Below are 12,313 nucleotides of genomic sequence, written 5' to 3' on the forward strand. Positions count from 1 at the left end.
CTAAGCACGCGTGGCACAACAGACTTGATATAGAAGAGGTTGTTGGTTGGTTAGTGAGATCCTATACCAGGTTCTAGCATCTCTCGGATGTTGCCCCCTATACTGAGCCCCTAAAAGCACGTAAAACACAGGACACCAAAAACTACAACACACACACACACACACACACTTGCCAAGTACACGTTTCCATCTCCTGCTTCGTATGCACATCCATATCATTGTTAGACCTTTGGTTTTCTAAGGAAACCACCTTAGATGTACCACCATCCAGAGAGGTCAATGAGATTGGCTGCGGTCCACAAAGTCACCATGCTAACCTCCCATCCATCCTTCCCTGAAGAGCTGCCCCAGTGTCGCTTGTCACATGCTAGCCCCTGCTAGGGCACTGTGGGCCAGCACCTTCCCAAGGGGCAGCCTGAGTGTCTATGCTCAGAGGGCCGTCTGTCCCGAGCTTACCTCTTCCCGTTTCCTGAACTCGGCCTCCATCTGGTTGTCCTGGGGCTGGTCTGTCTCAATGCGGTGCCCAGTAATGAAATTGCTGCTGATATAAGCCAACTCGGGGTCCTGTTTGCCAGCTTCCTTTATCAATCTAAGGGCACGGCACATGGTTGGAAGTTAAGGCAGTGCCGAGGGAAACTACACTTCATTTGAACCGCTCCCATAAAATGGAAGCCAAAGATAGGGAGAACAATACTGGCTCCATTGAAGGAATGAAGTTTGTCAAAAGGAAGCGGATGTCCCTTACTGGAGCACATGGAGAAAAGGGCCGCGTGTCCTGTCTGCTTGTCTGTCGACTGGGTCAGGCTGAAAGCCTGCCATCTGCAACCCCCTCCACCCATCGTCCAGGGGGTTATAATATTCAAACCAGGTCGAGCCGTGCTGGTACTGGAATGGTCACTTCACCCCAGACACTTAGGAGACACGTGGGCCCCTACAGTGCTGGGCAGGACAGAGGAGTGTGTGTCCCCACCCACCCTCAGTGCCATCGCTTGGGGCAGGACTTTGGGGAGAAACAAACTGCGAATGACAGTTCACCGTGTTTCCCTGATGCGGGTGTAAGTGGGAGCGCAGCTGTGACCCCCGATAGAGCACACAGGGACACCAGTCAAGGGGGCCTTACTCCCTCTCACCAGTCCTCAGAGCCCTCGGGCCGGGCGCGAAGACTCAGCCACCTCTTGTCTCACCAGCCCCTGGGCACTCGGGTGGGATATTGGGGAAGTAACAACTGGCTTGTGGAGAAACCTCTCAATCCCCATTATTTTCCTGCCTCCTGGGTGGGTTCCCCCTGCTGGCCAGGGCAGAACATGGTGCCCCCGCCTAGCCTGCTGGTGGGTCCAAGAGGCCCACTGTGGCCCTTTCTGCCAATCCTGCTGGAGAGACCCAGGCCAAGGTACCCAGGAAACAGAAGAGGGGTCACCCAGCATAGGGCAGATGGTGCTGCCAGGCAGCTAGCTGGCTCAGGAATACATAGCCCCATCAAAACCTGGAGCCAGAGAGCAAGACCCATGGACGCAGGGCACCAGCCAGCAGCAGAGCCCATGTCTAGCTTTCCCTTCCTTTCATACAAGCAGACGAACATCAGAGGGTGGCCCGAACCTGCCTGGCAGCCCACTGTGCAGTGTCCCTCTTGGAGTCTGCCTTCCGTGCAGGAGCCTGCCTTGCTGGGGTGTAGGCCCGGTCAGGGAAGGGCTGCCATCCCATCTGCTACCATACGGAGAACACGCCCCTGTGAGTGAGTGCCACTGTGACTGTACCTAGGTTACAACAGGGAACTTCCAGTTCCCCCTGGGTAGGTGAAGATGGCCAGGCTTCTCCAAAACCCCCACCCTGGCTGAATTCACTTGGCTGAAAAACAGATACTTGGGAAGGAAGTGTCTGCCTCCTGAGGGAACCACTCCCACCCATGGACACAGCGGAGAGTAGCATCCGCAGATCCAAACCACCAGCCGCTCCTCAGGAGAAAGATAGGGCTTTCAGTCCTGCCTGTCCCATGGGCCACAGAGAGGACAGAGCTGGGACAGCAGGGTTTACGGACTCTCTCTGCCAGTGATGAGCAACTTCCCTCCCGGGGCTGTCCTTTTCCTGTGGCCAAAGCAAGTAGGTCGGATTAGATGGTCCCCAGTGGCTCCTTAAGCATGTGATTTGAAGGTAATTTGTTCCCAGGTTGTTTTACATCACAGTCATCAGAGGGATCAGGACCAATGACTCTGGAAATGACCAGACTGAGAACTGCCAGGTGAACCCTAGAGTCCAAATTTTTAGTACTCAAAAAAGTCTCATTACCCTAACCCTTTCAGCAGCAGTTAAGAAAGGAGGGGCAAGGAGGGAAGAAAGAAGGAAAAACCCAATTACCTCATGTAGCAAAGCTTAGCTTTTCCTCAGAGACCACTACTTGCAGAAGAGGCTCTTGGGGATCAGCTTGGGCCAATTGATAGAGCTCCCAGAAAAGTAGATCACTTCAAGTACAAAATAAACCACTCCCCTTTTGTGCAGGGCGCATGAACTAACAGGCACACCCAACCATTTGACATGTGGCTAGGTAAACCTCCTTGGCTGTGTCTAGAGACAGGAAAGTAAACTGATGACAGGAGTGGGGAGGGGGGCTGGAATCCAGACCCCACAATGTAGATTCACTACCACCTTTGCTGATAGTTTCAAAATTCTAGCCTGCTTACTCACCTTTGAGCCAGAAAAGAGTACCCAGAGCTTCTGAACCCCCATCAATGAGAGAGCCCAGTTGTTCTACGCTAGTCCCCCTGCAGACTTGCCCACTGGAACGTACAGGCTTGTCTGAAAGCAAGGTTAGCCCTGTCTGCACCACCATAACCACCAGGCAGAATTTATCCTGAAGTTAAGGGATGGGAGAAAATCAAACAGGAGCTGCTTAGCCCGATGTCTAGCACAGAGTCAAAGAATAAGCAACATCTGACTTAAGTGAATGGACTTGAAAACAAGGGTGTTTTCCTGTAACTAGATTTTTGGACACTTGGCTGTAGATTTTTAACAGAGTTGGTGGCTCTGTGTCCTGTAAGACACATCACATCAAACCTGTACTTTTGGGAAAGCAACTATAAATTCTGCTCTGTCTTGGGAGAAGTCCCGCCACAGTGCTCCTTAGAGACAAGAATGATGAGCCTCGTCTCACAAACCTTGGCCATGTTGTCAGTGGAGACGTTTCCCGGGAGAAGGGCCTCATGCTCGGTAAAGTAGAAGGACAGTGGAAAAGAGGAAGGCCCCGATGAGCTGGATTGACACAGTGGTTGCAGCAATGGACTCATGTGGGTGACCCCTTGTGAGGATGGCCTTGGCTTGGGCAGTGGCTACTACTGTCCTGCAGAGTCACCATGGGTCAGAGCCAACTCAATGGCACCTACCAACAACATCAACTGTACATTCCAGAGTAAATGCCTCCACCTACCCCTGAGCAGCGTGATTGGTGGATGACCAGCGTGGTCCCAGGTCCAAGACGCTCACCTCCTCCTTCTGCCAGCTCTGAGGCTGCTCCGCGCGCATCGCCACGCAGAACCAAAAGCTTCCTCTCGATGCAACCAGGGGGCACAGAAGGCCCACCTTCACTTACCTGTGCAGGGCAACAGCCGTGTATCGCTGCTCCACAAAAATGATCCCGCACAAGAAGTTGGTGAAGGGAGCCTGGAAGCTCGCCTCTGGTTTCTCCTCCTCAATCTCTTCATCTTCATCTTCCTCCGAGTCGCCCCAAGACGCAGAACCGCCTTGGTTGCACTCGAACTGCTGTCGCTCACGGGGCTTGTACTTGCGCAGGATCTCCAGCAGCTTGGTGGCCTTGGGCGTCAGGAACGCAGGATCCGGAGGGGCAGTGGGGGAGAAGTGCCTTCCGCAGAGGGCATGCACCTGCCTCAGGCACGTGTCCGCGAGGAGCAGGAACTTGCGCTGCAGCTTCTCCTGCTCCTGCTCCTGCTCCAGGCACTCCTGCAGCTCCTGCACCCGCAGCCCTGCCACCTGCTCCGCACCCCAGGGGCCCAGCTCTGTCAGCACCTCGCGGCAGTCTGAGAGTATCTGCCAGACAACAAGGTAAGGGCTCAGACCTGAATTCCAATCTTCCTCAGACCGCCCTTCAAAAGCCACCCACCCCAGGATGTACACCCGAAGGGGACAGCCCTGAGAGCCGGAGGGGGCGGTGTAAGGTAGGGTGGGAGGCAGGGAAAATGAGAGTGAGTGTGCGTATGTGTGAGAGACAGTGCGTGTGAATAGAGAGAGAGAGAGAGAGAGAGAGAGACAAAGTGCCAATCCCACACATATAACCCATTGGTGAAGTCTGAAGCCAGGGAAGGGGTGTGTGTGTTGTGTTGTGTGTGCGAGAGAGAGAAAGCTAGGTGTCATCCTAGGGGTGCAGTGATCCAACACTCTCTGAAGGGTCAGTGGTTCGAATCCACCAGCTGCTCTGTGGGAGAGCGAGACCTGGCAGCAGTCTGTTATCATGACAAGCTCAGCCTTGGAAACCCTAAGGGACAATTCTACTTTGTCCTATGGAGTCTTTGCAAGTCAGAATCAGAATGGACTTGTGGCAATGGGTTTGTGCTGCTTTTTCAGGCAGATCAACCTGGATGTGAATGTGTGTGTGTGTGTGGGGAAGGGGGGGAGTGGAGGGGGGCAAACAGTCAACACACTAGGGTGCTAATCACAAAGCTGTTGGTGGATGTTGGCGTCCACCCAGAGGCACCTTGGAAGAAAGGCCTGGTGAACTACTTCCCCAGTCCAGCTTGAGGACACCTTAAGGAGCAGAGTGTTACTCTGACATGGAAGCAGGGCTGGGCTGCCTGCTTTCAGAGCTGACCGGAGGGCAGCTGATTCATTGGTTGGAGATGAGAGGGCTTCAGAGAAGGCTTGTGAAAACGGGAGTAAAACGGTCATGGAATTTTTCCACCAACTTTTTGTTGCCCCCTTGTGTATGTACTCTAACCACAGACTCACACCCAGCGCCATCTCCGTGAACAAACAATAGAAATGCTAAGGTGCCATGAGACAGAGGAGGGAGCCCTGAGCACACTGGTTACGAGTTGGACTGCTGTCTGAAAAGGTTGCATTTTGAAGACCACAGCTGCTCCAAGGGAGGGAAACAGGATTTCTACCCCCTTTCCCGCCCCCTTAGAGTCTGTCTCAGAAACCGACAGGGAAGGTTCTGCCTTGTCCTCTAGGGTCACTATGAGTCGGCATCACCTCGATGGCAGGGAGTCTGATTTGGGTATCAAATGAAGGTAAACTTAATTTTAGCTCTGTGATGTGACTACACAGAACTACAATGGGGTCGTTGACTCCCTGGCACCATATGCACCAGCAGAACCGAATCATGGCCTGGAACTACAACGACGGACTACCTCAGACGTGACGTACACTCGGTCACAGTGCACAACACACGGAGAGAGGCCAAAGAAGCCAGGCCCTGGGCTACAATGGTGAGGCATAAAATCACAGTAGGAAACAACTGCCCACGTCAGGTGGGTTAGGCAGATTCTGAACGTGGAGCAGCCTGTGCAAAGTGGCTGTAACTGGCAGGGCTGCGGGCAGATGGGCAGGGCTGGGGAAAGGGGGCAGGGCTGCTGCGGCATCAGTCAGGAGGGAGGAGGAGGCTCCCTCAGCTCAAGGTAAAGCCTCTCACAGGGCATCAGGATCACTTGGAGAGCCCATCAGACAAACCCCAACCTGTCAATCCCCACCTGAGCTTTGGAATATGGTGGGAGTGTGGGTGAGGGGAGATTATTAGCATTTCTAACAAGCTCCCAGGATATGCTGAAAGCCTGAAGCCCACACTGAGGGGACCTGCTTCTTAAAGGGAGGGGTGGGGAGCAGACAGGCTCTAACCATTGAGTTACACTCCTTAAGAAACACAGGAGGTAACAGCCCAGTCTTCTGTGGGCAGAGACCCACTCCTTACTCTTAGACACACATGACAGGACTCCCAACCCCTCTCCCCAAATAATCAAAGGGTGCCTACTCTTGATAATCAGGACAGCTGCTGATGCCTCAGGTGAAGCCTGGGGCTACTGACCTCAAGGTCAGCAGTTCTAACCAACCAGCTGCCCTTGGGAAGACAGACGAGGCTGTTTGCTCCCATCAAGATCACAGCCTCCGAAACCCATGGCGGAGGTGGGGGGACAGTTCTCCCCTGTCCTACAGGACCATTGGGTGTCAATGTGGAACCCACAGCAGTGGGTTTGGGTTCGGATAATTAATATAAATAAATGCGTGTTAGATCACAAAATAAAATGTTCTGACCAGAGAGGTGGGGAGACACGGGCTTTCACCCATAACACAGCCGCAGGAGCAGCCCAGACCTCAGTCCGCCCCGGGACAAACGGAGAGAGCAATCGCTCACCTGTCTCGAAATGAAAATGGAGTTTCTGGTGTGGGAGTGTACGGGGACGTTGCAGTCCTTGACAAAGAGAAGGGTCTCCTCCAGCTCCATCCGCAGCCTGTCATACAGCCCGCTTCTGTCGGCAAACGGCTCGCAGGCGGCCACGATCTCGCATGGCTGGCATGTGTTTCTGATGAGGCAGAGACCAACAGGCGGATGCCATCAGCGACTGGCAATGAAAATACAACTGCTGCCAGGGTTTCAAAGGTGCTTTTGTAAAACAAAACTAAATGCCTGCTCAGATCACGTGGGGCGATTCCTGCATCTATCATGTTTCCAGGGACCGATTCCCCGCTTTGATGCGAGCCATGGGAATTACAGAGGCGGGATGGGGGAGAAGAGGGGCCCCAGAGCAGAGCACCCATTACCTGCCAGGTAGAGCCGGCGCTGTCAGAGATCTGGCTGGGCACATGTCCAAGGCTTCCTGTTCTGAGGGTCCTTTCGGCCACACCACACCGCCTCCCCGGAGCTGCTGAAGCAATGCCTGGTGACAGGAAACAGTGCACTGCACCCTCTGTGGCCACCCTGGTCTGTCTGGATGTCTGCATCCCTTCTGAAGGCTATAGGAATCCCTTAAGAGCTGGCTGTGTCCTTGGACCTGCAGGCACTACTTGGGGCTACTGTCAACATAGTGTGTGTTACAGCAAGCACAGCCCCCAAGCAGACTATACCCTGGAGTCCGGCTTTGGGGTTCCTTCCACCGAGGTCTCTCTCACAGTGAGAACTGTCTCCCTCCGAGACCTCTCTTCCATGGGCTCCCTCTGGAGATTCGGCCCATGAGACTGGGCCATGGGGCTTCCACCCTCCCTTATCCCAGCTGGACGCCCAGGTCAACAAGCTGGAGATTTATCCAGGAAGGCATAGAGCCAGCAGCTGGGCCTCGTTTCCCTCCCTCTTCTCCACCTGGGCACTCCCCCCGGCAGCCTCTTCTCTGAGCCTGGTGATTAGGAATAGCAGTTCCTGGCTGGGTCTCCCACTGGCCTGGGCACAAGGGGTCTTGTCACAGCCGGCCGTGCTGCCACTTTGCCATGGGTCCTGGCTTCCCACTTCTCAGGTCTGAGGAGATGTTCCCAAGAAATGCTTTTGTTTCTCCCATCATTGAAAGCTACGCAATTGCTCTGACCTCTCCAATGCATCCATTGTGTTGGTTTATGTTATGAGACTGTGGCAGATACATAATCTCCTGTCAACTTGTGAAGGGGGGGTAGAATCTAACCTGTCAATCAGGTTACTGCTTAATGGCCTCATTTGGAGTCATGGCAGAGATAAGTAACTCACTAGAGGCCAGATACACTCTCTGCTTTATCTGCCTGCTGACAAGACACATGGAGCCAAGCTGATGGACCCAGAGCCCTGAAGCTGGAGGAGCCACGTGGAGACCCACGCCAATGTGGAGATGTTTCCACCGCCACTGGATCCACAAGACTTATCAACCACTTGCCTGTGATTTTCCTGCATTCAGAATTATTGAATGGCTGTGTGAGTCTGAAGAGGAATTTATAGAGTGAGATCGGACATATGGGCTAACATTGGACTTATGGACTTATTCTGGGCTGGGAGGTTTTCTCAATATACAGCTACTCTGTTATAAAGCTCTCTTACACACATATGAGTGTCTCCCTGGATTAGTTTTCTCTAATCAACCTGGACTAACACAGAGACCTCTTCCCCTCCCCCACTCAATTGCCACAAATTAAGAAAATAAGGTCAAAATCAGTTTTTTGCATTCTGCTTTAACACCCTTTAAGCTGGAAGGAATATAGAAGAGTCAGATGGACGGTGTCTGGAAAGAGATGATGGAGTATCTCAGCAGCAGCATCAGAACCAGACAAGAGAATAGGTCGTCTACTGCTCAGCTGCAAGGCCAAACCTAAAAGCTTCAATCAGAGCTTCAGACTGGTTCCATTTGCTCTGCTCTTGGGCCGTGATGCCCATTTGCATTTCCACCTGAGGTAGACAGAATCAGAAGCTACATTTGAACAAGATCCCAACTTAATTCATACAGTGCCCCAAGTGGTACATAAGTTTGCATAAGTCACTTGGGGATCCTGACCCAGTCGATCTAGAGTAGAGAATTCTTCGACAGAGGGTCAAACTCGAATAAGCCAGGTCAAAGCTCTGATTAAAACAAGTCTGTGAGAGCCAAAGTGCAGCCCTGACCCCATCCCACAGGAACTTCAGAGACACACTGCACACTAATGACCATGGGCCAGGCACGCTGTGGGGTGACATCAAGGAAATCACACATGAGGAAAGCCAAAGGTCATTAACAAGGAACAAAGAAAATGAATGTCAGAAGACTCTGAAACTCACTCTTGAATGTAGTTAAAGTGATTGCAAGAAATGAAGTAAAAACTGAACAAAAGACTCAAGGGACAGCTTGAGAAGACAGGATTATAATGAAATGTGAAAACACCTGAAGCTAGAAATTCAAAAGGAAAAGTGTGCTGAGCCTTTCTCAAACATAAATAACAGAAAGTAAATAAACAAATCTAAGGCTCGAGTTACAACATTGAAGGATTCGAAGGACCAGATACTGAACAATGCAAGAAACATCAAAAGAAAATGGGAGAAATGCACAGAATCACTGCATCACAAAGAACGTGTGGAGAGTCAATGAATTCAAGAGGTAAGATATGATCAAGAATAGATGAGGTCAAAGGCAGAGGCTCATATTTGCGCCCATTCCAAAGAAAGGAAACCCAACATAAATATAAAAAATTGGTCTAACATCAATTATTAACAGTGCTGAAACCACAAAGATCAAACACATAAGTAAAATCTTGTTGAAGATTATTTAAAAATGGCTGCAGCAGTACATGGGCAGGGGACTGACAGAAATTCAAGCCAGATCCAAAAGAGGATATGGAATGGGGGCTATCATTTCTGATACCAGATCTTGACTGACAGCAGAGAACACGAGGGAGATGGTTGCTTCGGTTTCGCTGGCTGTGAAAAAGCATTTGACCTGGTAGATTCTAACAGATCATGAATAGCATTTCAAAGAATGGGAATTCCAGAAATCTTACCAGAGCCTCTAATAGACCAAGAGGCAGTCCTTTGAACCAAGTATGGTGGTACTGAGTGGTTTTAAATCAGAAAGGATTAGCTTCAGGGTTCTATACTTTTACCATACGTATTCAATCTGTGTGCTGGGCTGGACTATGTGAAGAAGAATGGGGCTTCGAGATTGGAGGAAGACTCATCAGTAACCTATATTAGGCAGCTGACACAATCTTGCTTGGTGGGAGCTAAAAGAACTTGAACTTACTGATGAAGATCAAAAACCACAACCTTGGGTATGGATTATGTCTCAACATAAAAAATGAAAATCTCACCATGGAACCAACAGACAATATCAGGACACACAGAGAAAAGATTGACAGTGTCAGGAATTGCACTTTATTGGGATCCATCATCAATGCCTCAGGAAGGAGCAGTCAAGAGCACTCAAGAAACACAATGACACATTGCATTGGGCTAATGTAGTACCTGCAACACCTGGGGCCATGATGAGTCAGAACCAATGGCTTGTTTTGGTTTTGGTATCCAAAACCTTAAAACAGTTTATAGTTGCAGGAGCAGCGCATTATTCAATGTGGACTCACCAAAGTCTCCTTATCTCCCACCAAATGACCTTTTATGAATGGGTCTGGGTAAGACGGTTGCAAAATATATGAATAGCTTTAACCAGTGTAGTAGTTACATTATCTGTTATCAATTTGAGAGGATTAAGAGTCAATGGGTGGAGTTTAGCCTGTCCATCAGATTGCAGCTTGATGACCTCATTTGGAGGCACTAAAGAGATAATAAATAGCTTGCTGGAGGCAGGACACATGCTCACTCCCTGGGAGACATTGCAGCTGACAAAACACATGGAGCTATGCTTGTGCCCAGAGCTGGAGGAGACACGTAGAAACCCCTGCCAGCGCTGAGATGCTTACAACACCACTGGACCCACAAGACTTCCCGCCCTCTGGGCTGTGATCTTCCTGTATTTGCCATCCTTGCATGTGTTTCATGAATCTGAAGAGGACTTTATAGATTGGTATCGGCCATATGGGCTAATATCAGACTTATGGACTTGATCTAGATTGGGTTGGGATGTTTTCTTAATGTGTAATTACTCTTTATATGAAGCTCTTTCTTATACACATATGAGTGTCTATGAATTTGTTTCTCTAGTACCCAGACTGACACAACTATTGAGTAATGGTGAACAGGAGTCACTGGACTGCCATTCTGCTGAGCATAAAATGAGCTCTCTGAGAAGGGACTAGAGGGTCCAGTAGCACCAAGTGCCCAAAGTGGAGCACACCCACTAGACCCTGCGATCTCTGTGACTCTCCTTGATTTAGATGACATCTGTGGCACTAGAAGGGCAGCAGCAGCACCAGGAGCCAGACTACAAGACGGAGTGGTGGACTTGCCAGCCTACAGAGCAAGTAAAGATGAGTGCTTTGGGGCAGGAGGATAGCTTGTGGAGCGGAGTACCTCTAGACAAACAATGGGCAGGGGGAAGGAGCCATGGTTTTGCTGAGTGCCTTTGAACTGAGGCTTTCTGGACTGGGGTCCCTCTGGACACTTAATTCAGGGAGCTGGGTTCACTGGCCCACAGAGCTGAAGCTGAACACCTTCAGGTTGAAGTTTGCAGGGAAGTAGAATGCCCTTTGGGTGTTTATTAGTGGTTATAAAATACCTTTTTCACGTGTCCTGATGAACAACTGTCACCTTAGCATTTCTAACCTACATTATAACCTGTTAACTTCTTTAATAAAATGCTATAATCATTGTGAGTTCATATCCATTGCAATGAATTGCAGAATCTAGATCAGTGATTCTCAACCTTCCTAATGCCATGACCCTTTAATACAGTTCCTCATGTTGTGATGACCCCCAACCATAAAATTATTTTCATTGCTACTTCATAACTGTAATTTTGTTACCATTATGAATTATAATGTAATGTATCCGATATGCAAGATTTATTAGGCAACCCATGTGAAAGGGTCATTCGACCCCAAAGGGGCTATGACCCACAGGTTGAGAACTGCTGATCTAGATGTAAAATATCATTTGAGACAACACCATCATTATTTGGGGAATGCCTGAAGTAATACCACAATGTTAACATACTTTATGTATAAAATGTTCTTCTAATAGCTTTTGTTCAATGATTAAAGTCATGAGAAGAGTAGCAATCAAATTATGGTTCATTTCTACAATAAAATTCTATAAGGCCAGTGAAAGTACTCTTCACCCATGGAATTCACATTGGAAATGTTCAGCATGTGAAGCGAAAAAGCAAAATGCCAAACTATATTCACAGGACATCTGCACTTCATAGAGAATTATACATGTAAGTGTGTATACTAACCCCATAGACACACTGTAACTGAGAAGCGCATTAAAGTGTTACCATCCTATAACTCTATGGAGAGAGATTATAGAAAACTTTAATCTTTTCTTTTTGAACCTTTGTCAAATAAGGACGTCTATTGTCCTGGAAAATGACCAGAGCTCTCTGCTTCCACAGGGTCTTGAGCTTGAAGGGGTCCCGCCTGTGCCCTACAAGCGGTAAATGAGATGGGCGGTCTCAGAACGTTGACCCCCTCAGAGCAACAGGTGGGAAGCGGTGGGTAGACATAAATGCTGCAAAGCAGGTGCAGAATGTCTGGCTCATGGGCCATCCATACCCAACAAAACACTGTCACTAAGTCAATTCTGCCTCCTGGAGACCTTAAAGGTAGAACTATTGCCTCTGTAGGTTTTTGACACTGTAAAGCCTCTTTACAGGAGTAGAGAGCTTCTTTCTCCTGTGGGCCACATGAGGCCGGCAAACCATCAATACCAGAGAACAGCACAGGTCTCATCAAAGAGAAGCAGCTCCAGCCAGCCTGTGAGGGGCGAATTAATCCAATG

The 12,313-nt window shown here is 49.7% G+C and overlaps 1 protein-coding gene across 1 annotated transcript in view; it reads right to left on the reverse strand.

Moving 5' to 3' along the window:
• LOC142439887 (endoribonuclease Dicer-like) overlaps nt 1-12,313 on the reverse strand; it is a 49,811-nt gene that overhangs the window by 19,263 nt on the left and 18,235 nt on the right. The window contains exons 2-5 of the mRNA XM_075542560.1: nt 8,262-8,338; nt 6,353-6,521; nt 3,581-4,035; nt 457-589 (exon numbers count right to left, since the gene is read on the reverse strand). Of these exons, the coding sequence (XP_075398675.1) occupies nt 457-589; nt 3,581-4,035; nt 6,353-6,521; nt 8,262-8,338 (834 nt within the window). The remainder of the gene's footprint in view (nt 1-456; nt 590-3,580; nt 4,036-6,352; nt 6,522-8,261; nt 8,339-12,313) is intronic.

Source organism: Tenrec ecaudatus, chromosome 1, assembly GCF_050624435.1.
Source record: "Tenrec ecaudatus isolate mTenEca1 chromosome 1, mTenEca1.hap1, whole genome shotgun sequence".
NCBI lineage: Eukaryota > Metazoa > Chordata > Mammalia > Afrosoricida > Tenrecidae > Tenrec > Tenrec ecaudatus.